General features: G+C 38.7%; 2 protein-coding genes across 8 annotated transcripts in view; one reads left to right on the plus strand and one right to left on the minus strand.

Moving 5' to 3' along the window:
• RNF38 (ring finger protein 38) overlaps positions 1-17,853 on the plus strand; it is a 107,339-nt gene that overhangs the window by 59,055 nt on the left and 30,431 nt on the right. The window contains exon 1 of one of the 6 annotated variants that reach the window (XM_039724083.1): positions 3,096-3,127. The exons of 3 other annotated variants lie outside the window; for them this stretch is intronic. The gene's annotated coding sequence lies outside the window, so the exon portion shown is untranslated. Of the gene's footprint in view, positions 1-3,095; positions 3,128-3,298; positions 3,525-7,993; positions 8,023-17,853 lie in introns of those variants that run through there. 2 more of the 6 variants (XM_039724086.1, XM_039724084.1) reach the window with 2 other exon arrangements.
• On the minus strand, positions 1,597-3,477 carry LOC120509458. 2 transcript variants are annotated; one of them, XM_039724089.1, is made up of 2 exons: positions 3,408-3,477; positions 1,597-2,871 (listed from the first exon to the last, which is right to left on the minus strand). In XM_039724089.1, the coding sequence occupies exons 1-2, from the start codon at positions 3,450-3,452 to the stop codon at positions 2,593-2,595; spliced, it is 324 nt and encodes a 107-aa protein (XP_039580023.1). In that variant the 5' UTR covers positions 3,453-3,477; the 3' UTR covers positions 1,597-2,592. The 2 variants fall into 2 exon arrangements, with proteins under 2 accessions (XP_039580023.1, XP_039580022.1); XM_039724088.1 differs by having other exon boundaries at positions 1,597-2,885; positions 3,408-3,469.

Raw genomic sequence — 17,853 nt, forward strand, 5'->3', positions numbered from 1 at the left:
TTGTGTATATGGATAGATTTTTTTTTAAATCATAAGTAATGCTTCCCAAAAGTAGTCTGTGCTAGGGTACAGTTGTAATCCACTCTCATTCCTTGCTTGTATTCACATATGCCTACATTCTCGTATTAGTTTTGGTCACAGTTTCCACTGTGGATTACTTTGAAAATCAGCTTCTGATTTATTCTGCTATTACTTAGAGATACGACCTGTTCATTTTGGTATTAATATAATTTAAATGATACTAAATGCTAGACATAATTGATTTATCTACAGATTTATTAATTTTTGGGCCTTTTTTGTATTCCTTCTAGAAACTTTATGAAAAGCATGCATTTAAAATAGTTTGACATACCTTTGATTAGTCAATAGGCATATTTCAGCAAAATAATTTACTACTTTTTGCCTGGTTGCGCAGAACTGGTTCTTGCATTTTAGAAGAAATGTAAAGATTAGTATTTGACTGGCAATCCACATGTTTTACAGTAGTTTCTCCACAAGCCCAGATGCCATTTTCTGGACAACAGCATGAGAAAAGTTCCACACCACACATGCTAAAGGAATGTTGCAATCTTAATGAAAACAATTCCCAGGCTTGCACCCCAATTTATTGATGTTTTTACTTGGCACATGTGAATCTTGAATTGATGTTCAGTGACACCAGCAGGAAACCAGAGTTAAGATTTTTCATGTGTGGACTTATAGCATTAAGAGGGATGTGCCATTGTTGAGAGCATTACTGGCAGTACTAAGAACTTGTCTAATTTTGTAGCGCCAAAAGCAGTGCTTCGTGTATTACAGAGAAATCTAATATAGCTTAGGTATAAAATACATTTCCCATTTTACTTGGTGTAGTAAAGTGAATAGAATTGAGATTTATTTAAAAATAATTGTTGTGTTGGTGGTGGGAGCTTTTAAACCTCAGTGTGTGAGTCAGGGCACTGGTTTTTTCATGTTTGTAATTTCCTTGATTTTTGCTTTAAAGTATAAACATGAAATAAAGTAACTGCATTTAGGGCAAGATATTTGTAAGAAGGAATTGGTATTCCTTAGTATATTACTTTAAAGTTCAAGCAGTGGATTTGTACTAGGGTTAGTGATATATCTCTGTATGCTTTGCAAGTATATCATCCTGCAGAGCCTTTCAATCATACCAGGATTATTTAGCTTTTAAAATACTTTTTTGTCCCTTGCGTGGCTGTTTCACCAGTGGTATGCTTCTGTTAAAGAATGCTAACTCATCTTGAAAATAAAGTCCAAACATGCAAACCTTAACTACCCTTGCAACATCTCTTTTCACAGATCTCATGAAGTTACCTATTCCGTGCAGTTAAAAAACAAATTGGTCACCTAGTAGTAATGACAAAAAATAAATCACTGTGGAATTTTTTCCAGGGAAATTTCCAGGGAAAAAATCTCCTGCAATTTTTTTTACTAGTATTAAGGGGTTGGTAATTATACTTTGCTTTTCTCCTTTTTAGTTTATTTTCATTTATTTTACTTTCACAGTATTTAAAGAATTTATCTTCTTTTTCCTTTTTGATACTTATGACTCAAATACATAGCTACATAATTTATTTTACTATTTCCTTTAAATTTCCCACCTATAGTTGGTAAGTTTTCCACACACATTTTGTGTCACCTGCTCAAGGTGATCCTGCCTTGACAGTGGAATTGGGTAGGATGATCTCCAGAAGTCCCTTCTAACCCTAACAATCCTGTGCCTGTCTTAACGACATTATCACGGACATCAGGTACTCAGTCTGTAATACACAGGCCGGCCAACTCATTAAAAAGAGTTTAAGAGTTTTAAGAGTTCACAAGAAGATAAGTATTTTTAAGTTCTAATCCTAAAGTAAAAATTAGCAGCTTTGTGTTCCACTTTGGATGGTGCAGTGTCTGGTAGCATAAGCCTATGAAATTCACATATAGCTGAACAAAAAGTGATTCACAAATTCAGGTATTTGAAGGACCCATCACATTTCTTTATAATAACGTATTGTATAGCACTACATGCCCCTCTTGTAGGGAATGTGTCAGAGGCAGTACATAGAAAAATGGGAATATTAGGAGGAATTTCTTTTGTACCCTCCAGTTTCAAAACTGGAAAATCCTCTTGTCCACTTAGGACAGGTCACATTCATTCTTCATGGCGTGTATTGTTGTCACATCCGCACACCCACAACTCTTAGTCCCAGTTCATTCTGTCTTATGTTTATTGAACAGCTTTACGCCTTTTTCCTTTCTCCTCTGGCAGCTATAAGGACGTCATTTACCAATTTTCAACCACTTTTGTGCCAAGGGAGTCATCTCCTTTAGAACGTTAATTCTGTATAACTACAGCAGATGTTTTTTTGTTTTCCTGGATCGCAGTTGGGAAAAACTTTAATTACGCTGAGGTAGAGAGTGCAGGGAGGTTGGAAGCGTGAGAAGTAAGGCGCTAGTATGTTATTTGAGGGGAACAGGTCGAGTAAATCAGTTCTGTGAGGCTCCGTTTGCTGCCTTTGCTGATCAGGGCTGCGTCCCCAGCCCGTTCCCGTGTGGCACCGTAAGCAGAAGGCAGATCCTGCTTCTCCAGTGACTCTCCAAAGGGGCTTAGAGGCAGGTGAGGGTCGGTCTCCGCAGTCGACAGAACGAGAGGACGTGGTCTCGAGCTGCGGCAGGGAGGCTGGGGTTGGACGTGAGGAAGGATTTCTTCCGCGGGTGCCCACACACTGGGACGGGCTGCCCGGGGCGCCGCTGGAGTGGCCGTCGCGGAAGGTGTTTAAGGAAGGATTGGACACCCGGTGCCACGGTGTGGTTGACAAGACGAAGATCGGCCCCGGCTGGCCCGGGATCCCGGAGATCTCTCCCGACGCCGTCCGCTCCCCGATCCTGTGAAACCGAAACTAAACCGGGGCTGGGCCGGGGGGGCCGTGCCGTCAGCGCGGCGCGCAGGCGCATTGGGCCCGCGGCCGCAGCCGGGCGCAGACAAAGGACGCCTGGCACCGGGCGTGGTGTGACGTCACCGGTCCGGTGAGTGACGTCACCGGCCCGGGGGGCGGGGGCCGCGCTCCCGGAAGCGCTGGCGGAAGGGTCGGGCCCGGCCCGGGGCGGCCGCGGCGGCCCCGAGGCTGAGGCGGGGCCGCAGGTACCGGCGCGGGGGGCGGTGGCGCGGGGCGGGGCCTCCCCGGCGCCGCCTGGTGCCCGCGGCTCGTCAGCCGCGGAGGGAAGGGGCGATGTCGCCGTGCAGGTAGAGGGTGGCGGAGGCCGTGTGGCCCGGGCCGACGGGGAGCCCGAGCTCCTAACACGTGAGCGCCCCGCGAGGTGCCCGAGAGCCGGGGAAGGGATGTAATTGTCTGATATTGTTAAAGTTGCTTTATCTGCTTCGGCAAAAGGCATAACTGGAACCCGGGAATTAACAGACTTACCAGGATGGAATTGCTGCGTGCTGTCTTCAAGACAGGCGGGTTCATGTGCAAGGCGGTAGCAAGTGTTTCTGAAGCACTGAACGTCCTCCCATCCGTATAGTGAAATGACGCCTCTAGGTATCTGTAATCCCCTTAAATTAATCGAAAGAACAGCTGTTTAAGGAAACACTGATTTAGCAAGCATACATGTTAGGGCATTCGGTATTTTTTAGTAAAGAGCAAAAACGGGATTTCTTCTTTTTTATGCTTGAATTGTAAAATTACATCTTGTTTTCTTAAGAAGTGTATTTTTAAACTGCCTGTGCATTGAGATTTTAACTGAGGACACCCATTTGGAATTGCAATGTTTAGAGCAGGTAGTTTAGTTATTACTCACACAGATGTTCATTGAACTGGAAGTCATGGCCATGTTTATGCATGTATAGCATTTGGCTTTTGAGAGAGATTTTTGAGGGTGGTATTTGAAGCAGACCCGCATTTTCTGATAACTTCTTCATATGTAGTGTGGGGCAACCAGAATGGGCAGATGAGCAGCATTAATAGAAGTTTGCAATATTCAAGTACTGAATACAATTGCATTACAATTTGATTTGGTGTTGCTTATGATGTGCTTGTTCTAAAATGTCATTCACTGAAGAAACTGCTTTGGTTTCATTTGTCATCTTTATGGTATTTATCCACATCCCAGGGATCTTGCTGTTTGCTGACCCAACAGACTCCTTAGCTGCTTTGCAGCATTATATTACATCACCTTCTTACCTTCAAGGAGGTATTGTGGCTGTGGTATTAGAAACTCACTGTTCTCAGAGAGGAAAAAACTCCTTTTGGATACTAATGTGTACAGTAAGAGAAAGGAGGGTGCAGTCATTAGACAATTAAGTCCAAGATAGAAGAGCAAATGGATTCTGTGGCAGGTTTCATGGCTAGTGATCATTCATAATGTTTTTGATCTTCCTTAATCACTATATCTCTGGGAAAAAATGAAATATATGCACACATAGAATAACATGTGAAGAAAGTTTTCAGGGAATTGCTCCTTGGAATTATACTGCTTGTGAAAAATGTCATTTGTGAAAAATTGTATGTAAATAAAATGGGTCTTGAAAAGTACAGGTTTCATGATCTCCTTTGTGAATCTTACTTTGTTATCTCATGGACTTACAGAGTAGGTTAAACTTCATTTGATTCTTATCTGGTTCACTTTGTGATTTTATTTTTTTTTAGTTAACCAAAGTATAATAAATACTGAATTGAAGTTGCATGTTGTTAAGTTCTTGCTTTGTATTTGCACTGGTGTGGAAGTCACAGTATATAATTGTCTTCTGAAATACAAGGACTTGGCTCAGAAGCTGGTATTAGTTGAATCAGTTAGTGTTGTGATTTGTCAAGTTTATGTGTCAGCTTTTCTAAATATGTTTTTTTTAAATACAGCTTATTGATGTTAAGAGATAAATGTTATGATTTAAAGTGGACTGTTGAGGAAGTCAAGTTATTTTTTTGACTCTTTGCTAAAATGTCTTTAAGAGTTGTGATGGCTTTTATGCAACGTTTTGCTAAAATATAAAAATTGTGTGGTTAGGAAGGGAAGTTACTTCTTCAGATCTACCTGCTATTGAATGGTATCTTGTACTGTGAAACTGTGGTCTTGTTGTAAGTCAAATACGTCATACATGTTTGTTTGTAGAGACTACATGGACTGAATTACTGGGGATCTAATGAGAATTTGTGCAGACCAGGTCTTTGAGTTACAAAGTTCTCAAAGTAGTCTTTGTGTGTAGGTTTACCATCCCCACCTTACTTCAGAAGGATTTGAAAGGATATAGGGAAATAAGGGTAGAGGAAAGATATAGAACTTTTTTCCTATTTTTAGTTAGAAAGATGTTTTGATTTTGGAGGAGTGATTCTTAAAACTTGTGTAAGATACAGGCATGACTTAATCAGTTGATATGGAAGTAGAACTCACTGTTTCCTTCTCTATATAAGAATTGATATCAAGTTAAATTATCTAATACAGAATATTTAAATAGTGCCGTGGGCAGAACTTGATGAGGTCTGTGATTTAACAAATGGTTTTCTTTTTTTTTTTACTCTTCAGCTTCTTACGGGAGCTGGTAGGTTCCTCTTTTATTAAACTCTTTAAAGATAAGGAAACTTGTTTTGCTTTTTGGTGCCCTCTACTGATGCCTGTTTGTCAGAACATTGAAAACTGGTGCTGATTTGGGCCTTTAATAGCACTGAATGCTAACAACAGCTGCTCTTTGAAAGCAGCCGGAAGGGGAGAGAGAGGAAAAAGCCATTTTACACCTCGAGTATTTTGCTGTTTGCCTTCCAACCAGTCTGACTGGATTGCATTGGAACGGTACCTCACCTAAAAGTAAAAAAGTAGGTAAGCAGCATATATCAGACTTGTGTACTATGTTCTGTTGGCATTGTAGCAATAAAAAGACTGATGAATCCTTTGCTTTTCTCCTCTCAGGAAAATAGGGACATTCTTTCTTCAATGTATGCAGTTCCTGGTTCTCAGTAAATACATTCCAGGTTTGATGTCTCAGAATTTATCTTCTTGTTTATTTTCAATAATTTTGCTTTTTTTGTATTTCCCACTAGTACCTCAGATACTACAAAAAGTAATCAGTGCTTTGTGTGAGCACCATTGCATAGGCTGTGCTGTGCTTACCTTCTGTTTAAGTAGCTCTTTCATCTCATCAGTCTTGCAGTTTTGTTCCTGTGCAAAATCTGTGAACACCTCTGTCCTAGAAAAACTCAGTCAGCTACATTCTCTCTGCAGAACCTCTTACCTTAGCTTTGTAGTCTGTCTTCGCCAGCTTTGTTAATTTCTGAGAGAAGTGGCCAATTTTATTTTTTTTTTTGTCACATTGCAGTAACTGTAAATTGTGTGAGAAGGGATGAGAATATTCATGGCACAGTTTATGGTGCTGCTGAGCAGATGCTGTCTGGCAGTCTTCATGAAAGCTTTCGGAGATGGCTTTCCAGACAGAAATTCAGGACTTCTCTTCCTTATTCAGGCGACCTTATTAGATGACCTGTTGGGACTGTTCTTTAAAAAAATTATGGTGTGATGAATATTTTTGATGAGCTGCATTTTCAAAATCTAATTCTTGGAAGTTAATCTCTTGCAAAGAGATTTAAGACTGTTTTGTTCGCAAGTACTGAAGGAGGGCATTTTTGATCTGTCTTCTGTTTTTGTGTCTTGATAAAACATCAGAACTGAATACAGAGCAGGATGGGAGATGAAGAGATGGGAGACATAAAATACTAGAAAATTCATTTAAAATGGTGTTTTGGAAGCACTTGTGAAGCCAAGCGAGTTCCAGGTGGATGTGTATGGCTTTGAGAAAAACATTCAGGTATGGGCACAAAGGACTTGGTAAGACCGATAGGCATTTAGGCATTTTGTATGTGAAGCTCTGCTGAGCATAGGTGACAGATCATGCTTTCTTCCTCTTTATTTAATTTCCTTACTGTATCAGAGAACAGCCAGAGCACTTTTTCTCAAATTCAAATCCAGAGACCTAGTATAGTGCTTGTATTCTTTGGGTCTACTTTCTATAAGTGAATATTTACATGTATCTGTTGTTTTGTTCAACATTGGCCAGGACTTGAGAGTGTCTTAAAAAAGGACACATCTCACCAAATTTTTTATATTGTTTAAATTCTTAATGCCTATTTTTTTTCTTCTTATAAAAGGTATGGGATAAGGTTTAAGTTGTGAGTCAGCAAACTCTGCTTATTTGAGTGTGTTTGGAGGAACGAGGCTCATGTTCCTTTGCTGATCATCTAATTTGTATCATGTGGTTTGTTTTTTATTGACCTTCCCTTGACTTTATGTGAGAATAATCTTGTTTTCTAAAGTAAACAAAAATATCTACACAAGTAAAGCTGTTCTTTAAAGCTGAGAACCTGCAGTGTTTCCTCATATGTTCCTTGTTTTGGTTACTTAGTAGAAAATGCCAGTTCTTTCTTAGTTGTGCCATCTCAAATAATTTGTGGCTTACATTGAAGAGTGAGTTCTTTACCCATTACATGACCTGTTTGATGACAGTCGCCCAACATGTGTGATTTGTAGGGGCAGAGGAACCAGCCACTGCTGCAGTATTTAATATGTTTACAGGGCCTTTACTGGGATTGACACATATAAAAAAGGAAGTTCTACAAGCTACTAAGGGTAAAACGTGTGTTTAAATCCCAGCTCTAGAGTAGAATATTTTTCCCCTGAGCTTTTTAAAGCTACTCTTACTAATTTATCCAAGCTATTAAAAATATCCAAGCTAATAAAAATAATAAGCTATTAATAAAAATATATATTTAAATCAAGTAGTCTCTATATGTAGCACATAGTCTAAATTGGATGAGCTTTGAAAAGAGTAAAAAAATAATTTAGGTTGAAAAGGACCCGTAAGATCATCAAGTCCAGCCATTAACCTTGTACTGTCAAGTCCACTACTAAATGACCTCTCTATGTCTATACATCTTTTTTATAGAGATGCCTCCAGAGATGGTGACACAACTTCTTCCCTTGGAAGCCTGTTCCAATGCTTGACAATCCTTTTTGTGAGGAAAATTTTCCTAATACCTGATTTAAACCATCTCTGAGGTAATTTCTTCCTGTCCTGTCACTTGGAAAACAGATCATCTCCCACCTTGCTGCAGCCTGTTTTTTCAAGTAGCTGTGGAGAGATAGGAGGTCTCCCGAGTCTCCTTTCCTCCCGATGACACAACCCCAGCTCCTTCAGCTGCTCCTCATGAGACTTGTGCTTCAGACCCACCATTCTCCCAGCACCCCAGTGCTGGAACCATCTTCTTGTGAGGGCCCAGAACTGGACACAGCACTCAAGATGTGCCCTCACCAGTGCTAAGCAGGGAGGCAATCCCTGCCCTGGTTCTGCTGGCCACACTATTGCTGACACAGGCCAGGTGCCGCTGCCCTACTTAGCCACCTGGGCACACTCCAGGCTTGTGTTCAGTGGCTGTCAGCCAGCAGCCCCAAATCCTTTTTGCTGGACACTTTCCAGACTGCCTGGGGAGATGGTGGAATCACCATTTCTGGATGTGTTTAAAAAAAGACTGGATGTGGCACTTGGTGCCATGGTTTAGTTTAGGTGTCAGGGAGCAGGGTGGACTCGATGATCTTGAAGGTCTCTTCCAACCTTCTGATTCCGTGATTCAGACACTGCCTCTGCCTTAGGCACTGCATGGGGTTGTTGTGACCCAGTGGCAGGACCCACCACTTTGCCTTGTGAACTTCTGAGTTCAGTGCATTGGTACATCCTGTCCAGATACATCTGCAGAGCCTTCTTACCTTCTAGCAGGTCAGCTTCTGCCCAAGTTCGTGTCATCTGCAAACTCACTGAGGATTCATTTGATCGCCTTTCCTGTTTGTTGGTAGAGATGTTATGCAGGGCTGGCCCCAGTACTGAGTCCTGTGGAACACCACTTGTCACTGGACACCAACTGGATATAACTCCATTCACCAGAATTTTCTGGGCCAGGCCATGCAGCCAGTGCTTTACCAATGAAAGAGGACATTTCTAAGTCATGAGCTGCCATGACGTGGAGTCCTGGATTGTGCTGTTGTTAAGGATATTTCTGTAGTGTATCAACATGTAGTATTCTGTAGTGTAAATAAATTGATTAAAAAAAAAAGTTTAACAAAATGTTAATCATCACATCATGCTTGGTGACCCACTGTGTCCAGCCACAGGTGAAGAGTTCACTTGTCCTAAATTATGTGAAGGGCAGAGTAAAGCCTTGGTATTTATTTAATCTGTGAAAATTTGCTTTTGTGTGTAAAATTCTGTAGAATAAGGAAATAATAAATTAAACATCGTAAGTAGAAGGACAGAACTGATGCACAGGGTGAGAGGTTTGGAGGTTGGTGTGACAGTTAAGGACAAGGGTTGTAGTTGTACTTTGTGCCATTTGGGATCTGTTTTCTTTCTTGTTCAGTCGCATCTCCCCATAGAAAAAAGAAATTGAAGAAGGTTGGAGTGCCTTATTCTTAGAATTAAGTATATTGACCTTTGAATTTTTAAGCCTGACTTGTTCAGTCGCATCTCCCCACAGAAAAAAGAAATTGAAGAAGGTTGAACTTAGAGTGCCTTATTCTTAGAATTAAGTATATTGACCTTTGAATTTTTAAGCCTGTTTTTAAGTACAGCTGTTTCCTTTAAGACTTGCTTCTCTTGTTTTTTGGGTTTTTTTTTTCCCCCCTCTAATACCAGTGTGAGTATATGGAAGAGCATTCTGTTGTTAACATGACAGTTTGGTTGTACTGATTAGTAAGTAAGTAGGTAGGTAGGGTTTTGTGGATTCATTGTGTAGTTTCTGAAACAGATGAAGAGTATTTGTTGGAGCTTCAAATTTCTAACAATACAAAGAGATTGAAGCAATGTAGAGAGAAAATTGTGGTATGAACTGAGAACTTGTAAAACTACATTACACGCAGAAATTTTTAACAGTATGGTGTGCTGACCAGATACTTCCATCTTTCTGTAATGCAGTTCAGTGTTGTGATGACAAGCAGCAAAATGAAGGCAGCCACTGTATGTGTAAATATTTACAGTGTAAATATTTACACTGAAGTGTAAATATGTATTCCCACTACAGAGGTTGAGTTATTATGCCCTTAGTCCTCTGACTAGGAACAGATTTCAAATGCTGATCTGTCCTTGTGCCTATTGCAAATATCAGTTATAGTAGTGTGAGTAATATTCTCATTGGTGTGTTTGGATGTTCTCTTGATGCTATGTCAACACATACAGTTAGTATAATATCCATTAACACAAAATATTTCAGTTCTCAGTGCTCAAGTAGTAGCTTGTCCATTTACATATGTTGTGTTTCATATGTGTGTGCATACCTGTGTGCATCTGTATATGTTTAGTTTAATACAGGGGAAAAATAAAGTAGAAAGAGTGTGATTTTGGTTTTTAACTTACGATGAATGTTCTAATTACTGTCTCCACTGAGGTACCTGTATTGTTAATTTCACATGTCTAAATGGCAAAATCATTAGTGAATACATACTGAATATGGAAACTTTGTGTAGAGTAGACATTGCTGTTAAGCAATTTTGAATCAGATTCTCTTCAGATCCCTGGTCCCATCAAAGCAGAAAGAGCTGAATTATGTTTAAAATTGAAAATGTGATCTTTCTCAGATGTGCCTATACCTGACCACCTTATCTTGATTTCTCCACTTCACTCCTGCCCTGGCATTATTTTAAGTATGTCAATTTCTACACGTTTTATGACATTTAGACACATTTCTTTACAATGATGAATGCATTTTAGTGGTACATATGCAAAGTTCTATGTGTTTCAGCTTTGTATATAGGCAAATGAGTTCTCTTTCTGTATCTGTAATTCTGTAATTTAAAATTTATCTTCTGCTTACATATGAAAGAGAGGATCAGGGCTCTGTAGAGGCCCAGAGATAGCTTTTAACAGTTACTGAAACAACACTTTCTATATTGTGTAAGGTGGTGCAGATGTCAAAACATGGACACTTTACTTCAGATCGTGGTAGGCATTTTGCAGATCGACTGATAGAAATTATCAATGAAAAATATTTTTTAAAGTTTTTTTGGATACCAGTACTGTTTGTTGCATAACTCTTTGAATTTTAAGATAGCTTGAAATATTTGCTATCATAGTACATACTAAATGCAGGGAACATCTGCAGAAATAGCACAATTTTTCTTCCATTTTCCATCACACATACCACTGACAAAGTTGAGTTCAAAACTGCGACCATAAATTTGGATTTTAAGGTAAAATTAATATTCTTCCAGCAATTGGATTTTTTTAAATAGGGATGTGTTGCTGAGGTTTCTTCCCTTATTTAGATTTGGTTGGTGGTTTTGGATTGAGAGTTAAAGATTCCCATTCAGAAGAAATACAATGATGTGATACAAAAATAAATACTTGCTAACATCTTTGTGAGTTTGGAGCTTTTAAAGTGCTTTGATTCATTCCTGCAAAAAAACCTTTTCATATTTCAACGGATTGTTTGCATGCAGCAAGTACGGCAGGTAGTCGCAAATACTAATTAAATTTAATATGAAGAACTTTGAGATGGCTTTGTGCTGCCTTGGTTCTTAAACCTGCTTCACTGTTAGAAAAGGAGGTGCTACAGTTGTTATATATGGATTTTACTGTCCATTTTGTATGAGCAGTAGAGCTTGAAAATGAGAAACGTATAGTCTTATTAAAACATTTTCCTTCTTTTTTTAATGCTATTGAGTCCTTCAGTGCTAAATACAATGCTAATATTTTTACATTTTTCTAATGCCTTTAAATTAATGTGCAGCAAAGTTATATTCCAGTGTTTGGAATGAAAATTTGGTATCAAATAATCAAATTCTTAGGGTTATTTCAGGTACTTACTATGTGAAACTTCAGCAGTTCAGACGTAGCTGTCTCTTAATGTTGTTTTTTGTATATCTTAAACATTCAGTTGAGTGTGAAATGCATTTCAGAGATGAAACTCATACTGAGAAAACACTGGAAAAAACACAGAAGTGTCAATCTGATGCAGACTAAGCAACAAATCAAATATTCAGCTTATTAATGGTGTTTTGACTATAAGTAAAGCAAGTCTTCATTTGACTGGCCTGTATGTCAGTGTTTCTTTTGTAGTAGGAGCCCAGAACTACGCACAGTACTCCAGATGCTATCTCCTAGGACTTTTGCAAGAATTCTCTCATTTTGGCCTTTCTTTCAGTCACCTGCTTTTTTTGAAATAGTTCTGTACAATTGCTATGTGATTTGCTATTGCATGCCTCAGATCTTCACAGATAAACTTTGTGTGAAGGATTCATTGTCAGTTCTGATTGCTGAAGAACAAATTGGCTTTTGTGCCCACTGTCAGTAAATAATTAATTAATCTTGTTAGTCAGAAGTGAATTATGGATGGCCAGAAAGATTACTGAGGCATGTTCTTGGTACAGTTGTTACAGCTGTAATTGATACATACCATGTAATTGATATATACCATCATAGCATTGAAAGACAAAAAAAAGAGAGATGAACTTGCATCTTCTTTTTACCACATCTGGTAATGTTGCTCTTGTTGTACAAATTGTAAATATTGTGGAAAGTTTATTTTATTAAATATTGCGGAAAGTTCTGCTGTTCCACTGTCAGAAGGGCTCTTTAATTCACAAAAATTACTAAGAAACCTGAAATATATATATATATATATATATATATATATACAGCTGCTACAGAAGATTTTGTACCAGCAACCTGACATGGCTATTGAACATTGGTTTCCATTTTAAGATGTAGTGGCTAGCTTTTTCTTACCACATAATGATATTACAAAAGCAAGTTAAGGAAAATATCGTAGGCTTCTTTTTGTAATGATGCCTTGCAAAGCACTATTCTGTCCGAATTTATATACTTTCTTCATAAATCAACAGAGATGTTACCAGGAGCGCAAGTTTTTTTTTAACTGCCTTTTTTTTTTAAGATTTTGCTGTGGCTGTAGGAAACTGTCATGCTTAGTGTTTTCTGTTCTCTGTGGAATTTTCATTCCAAGTGCTAGTTACAGATTAATTTTCTTAATTCTCGACAGTGTGAGAATTAAGGCAAAAATTAAGAACCAAGTTGTGAAGTGCAGAAAGAAATGATCTTCCTTTTTGAGCATTCGGATGTATCTAGTGTTGAGTGGGGAACTGTAGATTGAGGGATACTTCCTATCTCAGGGTACATCTTGAAGTACCCTGAAGTTCTATATGAGCTGCACTTTGCTTCTTTCACAGGAGAAGGGCTTCAGAAAGCCTTGTGTTTAGCTGTACATGAAAATCAACTGCAGAATCAGAGTGGCTGAAGTTGGAAGGAACTTCTGGAGGTCATCTGGTCCAGGTCTTCTACTGAAACAAGGGCTAGGTAGAGCTAAGTGCCAAGGACAGTGGCTTTTCAGATTATCCAGGGAAAGAGACTCCACAGCCTCTGTGAAACCTGTGCTGGTGCTCAGTCAAGTTACTCATGTTCAGATGGAGCCTGCTGTGTCTCTCTGATGAGATAGCCCTGAGCCTTCTCTTTTCTAAGCTGATCAGTCAGTGCAAGGCTGTCCCAGTCTTTTTTTTACATAAGAAGCTCTAGGTGCTTCACCATCTCTGTGGTCCTTAACTGGACTCTCCAGTCTGTCAGTGTTTCTCTTGTGGTGGCGAGTCCAGAACTGCACACAGTACTCCAGATGCTGTCTCCTGGGACTTTGCAAGAATTGGCTTATTCTTTGCAAGAATTTTGGCCTTCCTTTCAGTCACCTGCTTTTATTGAAACAATTTGCAGATTTGGGAAGGTCTGCATTTCTTTGCCAACTTTTTATTAGACCAAATTCAGATTTCCATTACTGTTCCTTCATCAGGAAGTTGTATAGCATGTGCCGATATAGTTAAGTTTCCAAGTTGTGTCCTGGTCACAACTCTGAAATAAAAGCTTGGCTAGAAGAACATGGCTCTGAATATTACTGGTAGTGAGGTTTTTAGGTAAAATTTGATTTTTTATTAAAAAAACATGAAACATTATTTACATTCTAGGATTTCTATCTAGTGCCTGGAGGATGCAGGGTGTCAATATTAGATGTAAGGACATTAATATTAGAATTTTTATTTTCTCACTCTGTACTCATCTACCTTGACTTCACGACTATGTTATACCAAGATTGTGCTCATCGACAGCAGCTGTAACAGTTTGCAGTTCTTACTAGAGAAGTCACGTTATCTATTCCAGATGTTCTCTTAGTCATGAAAAGAAGTATAATGGTTATGTGAATGGTGGTGAGTTGAAGCAAAGGTTCTGAATCCTGCTTACCCTGCAGAAGTTGAACAAGCAATGTTATATGCTCTAATTGGACTGGCACAAGTTGGCAGGATGAAAAATATCACCATGTTGGCCAATGCAGCTAAGCCAGCAAAATTCTTTGGGCAAATCCAATTATACTAGCAAAAGATTCTTAACTCCTGGTGTTTGTTTTGTCAGCTGAAGTTCCTCTAAAGAGCTTTTGCCAGTGAAAAATGTGTGTCATTACAGTATGATTTTGCTGGCAAGTCTTTATACATGGACAGGTCCTTTGTCATGCAACTTTGAGTCCAATTGGATAATCCTTGTTTATTTTGCCTTGAAAAAAAGCACACCCATTAGGCTTGGAAGTAGTCCACTGGTTCATAAAATCTGTTGCTTTTTGCCACTTGTGGCACAGGGCTTTTAATTTACTTCCCCATCGTTGCTTCTTATAGTAGCTCCTTTCTGGTTTAAAGTTAGAATTTTAAGAATATATTTAAAGGAAATGTCAAACTTCATGGTCCCCAAGAGCTCTTCATCTGTCAGCTTCCAAGTTAATATGATGCCACTTTTTCCATCCTGTTCTTTTTTTTTTTCCCCTCATTGTTACACAAAATGTAGATGTGGATCCCTCAGGAATAAGGCAGAACAATGAGCATGTGAAAGCTTTGGCTTTCATGAAAGCTGAGAGTTACCACTGTGGGAGCCCCGGGACAGCAGTGCTGATCAAATGGGGACCTAATCAGGAGTGAAGCTCAAGGGGAAACACAGCAGGGAAGGATGATAAAACCTGTTCTTATTAGTACACAGTGTATATGCAGTGTCCTGTTTTGCTTGTTAGGGAACTGGCTGATGAGTGCAGGTGCTGCTGTCTGGATTCGAAGATCTGCAGCTGGCAACTGTCATGTGTACTATCGTACATACAGATGGGGGTGTGTGAACTATCCTGGGTTATCATGGCAAGAAGATAAAATGTCCTTTGGACTTTACATACCTGGACAGAAGAGACAGACTTTCCTGGTTTACCATAACAAATTCTTCTCATCCCCTACACCAACCCTCTGATTTTTCTTAAGTATTCCTGTTTTGGGCAAGGGTGAAGGGCTGTTATTTATTCCCATACTCTTCTTAGTTTTTACTGTTTTCAGAAGTAATCTTCATTTCACTCTTCCTGGACTGACAGAGTGGTTACAATCGTGCTCTGTATTGTTCGCAGAAGAGTTTTGTGATTTGTAAGGGACAGTGGAAGGAGAGACCATCAGCTTGTGTAAGTTGTGTCTGGTCAAGGAACATTTGAGTGCCATAAGGGGATAAAAAAAAGGGGGTAATAAATAGGAACATTTTAAGGCACAAATCTGTTGAACCAAAACATAAGGGAAGTAGATAAAAGGATTAAACCTGATCAGTCACTTATTGAAGAGGGTATGTGGAATGTAGCTGTCCTTGGTCCCCAGCTAGAAAAGGAATTGTTTTGTCTACGTACTCTGTGAAGAGAGCTTACCAACACTTAATGTGAAGCTCAGAGCTACACACCTAGGCAGCACAGAATCTGAAAAATATTAAAGCTAGAACTTAAGGCTTCAGTATCATGCAGAAAAATAATTTCCTTTTCAGTATGCAGTCATGAAGAGGAAACATGCAGCTGATGATTTCTGGTCACCCTGAGGTAGGGTTTTATACAGTATGCCCATCAGATTGGCCTTATGTAAAGCCTTCTATGGACTGTGCACAAGAATACTCCTGAAGTATTAGTTTGCTTTTAAAATACAGGCCTTTTGTGGGCTACAGGATAGATGTAGTTTATTCTCTGAATTTGAGGTGGAGGGTATGGAGTAGTTCTTGTGTTTCGCAGGACAATTAAGTAGAAATATATAGGGAGTTGGAGAAGAAAATTATTTTCAGATATTTGCAGTAATTGCTTTGGTAATAATTCCCTTCTGTGATGGTTGATAATCAGTGTGTGGCTAAAGTATTTATAATTTTAGTGAAGTATTTATAATTTTAGTGGAAAAACATCTCAAAGGGTCTTGTCTTGGTGAAAATACCTTGTTTTTCCCAAATAAAATGGAAAAGCTTTCAGATAAAACATTACTGCAAGAAACATATACAGAAATAGAGCAAACACTTCTAAATGGTATTTTGCAAACAGGCACACTCTGTATTCACCTTTATACCATTACAATAATGAGAGTTTATGGGGTGTACAGAGGAGAATGACACAACTATACTGTGTATATCAGTGAAATGATAACTTTTGGGAATGTCAGTGAAATGCCAACTTTTAGGGATGAGATACAGGTTTTAGTGGCCTGACGTATGCTGCTTCTTTTACTAGTAACAGTCTGATTACTTTGTCCTGATAATGCTTTCTTTAAATATGAAGTAATCTGTATTCCTGTTCATTGTACTCTTTTGGTTCAGTGTATTCTAAAGGGCAGTGAGTTTATCTTTTTAGTTAAAAGCTAAGTGGAGTATTCTTGATAACTGGCATTCAGTCTGTTCTTGTTGTGTCTTGGACATGAGAAAAATATATAGCATATGACTGGAAAAATTAGCAGTAGTCCCAGAAGATATTTTGAGTACTAACAAGAAACATTAAGAGCCGTTTGGGATTTAGAGACTTCTTGTCATTGTGGAAAGTATCATATATTCCAGATGTAAACTACTGAAATTAATGACCAGTAATAATAATGTAGACTGAAAAAACTGTCTAAAATACTGTCAATATATAGTTATTCCACATGCTGATTGAAAATAACATGAAAACAAAATTATACAGGATATGTGTCTCTTATTAGTTCCTTGTACTTTCCTGCTTGTTAGTATTATCTTGATACAATTACTATATGAGAATTGGTTTCTTAATAAAAACTAAGACAAAACACCAAGGTTTGTATTGGGGTTTTTATAGAGTCTGTTTGCAATAAGTTGAACTTAGCTTTAAATTACTTATTTTTCAGTACAGAAGAAGACACAATTACATTTTAAATCTCTGTTCATGTAGTTCCAAGACATTGTTTTACCTTTATTTTCTTTCTAATGTGAAACAATTTTGAGTAAAATTACTGTTGCTTACTACACAGGGCAGTTAGCACTTACGGAGTTGGAATTATCTGTGAGAGTTAGTAATCTGGAGTGGTGATGAAGGCAAACTACTTAGCAGTTTACATCTTCACAGTCTTTGAAGTGATGCACTCCTGATGCAACAGGAAAAAAATAGTAGAAGAGCTGTTTTTGCAAAGTAGACTGCTTTCTACAGGGCAGGGTATATTAGTGTTGATGCTTGGGAAGGGTGTCCCATTTAAATTAGGGTAGTTGCAGTGGGAGATCCCCAGCCAAAGGCACGTATAGATTGTATTAGGACAGGAGTGGTTATTGTATTCTTTCAAGGTTTTGTTTTGTGCTAGCTTCACTAAATCCACTTTTTTTCTTCCTCCATTTTACATTTTCTTTTGAACTTACAAAATCCCAGCATACCTAATTTACCAGAACTTTTATTAGCCATCTTCCTCTTCGAATAAGCTTAGTCATCATGGTGTAAAAAGTTAGGCCACAAATCATCCTTCTCTCACTCTTGTAGCATAGTTCCTTTAAGATTTGTCCTTTGTGAGTTCTCTGAAGTCTGATAAAATACA

The sequence above is a fragment of the Passer montanus genome, unplaced genomic scaffold (genome assembly GCF_014805655.1).
Source record: "Passer montanus isolate IOZ18808 unplaced genomic scaffold, ASM1480565v1 scaffold52, whole genome shotgun sequence".
Taxonomy (NCBI): Eukaryota; Metazoa; Chordata; class Aves; order Passeriformes; family Passeridae; genus Passer; species Passer montanus.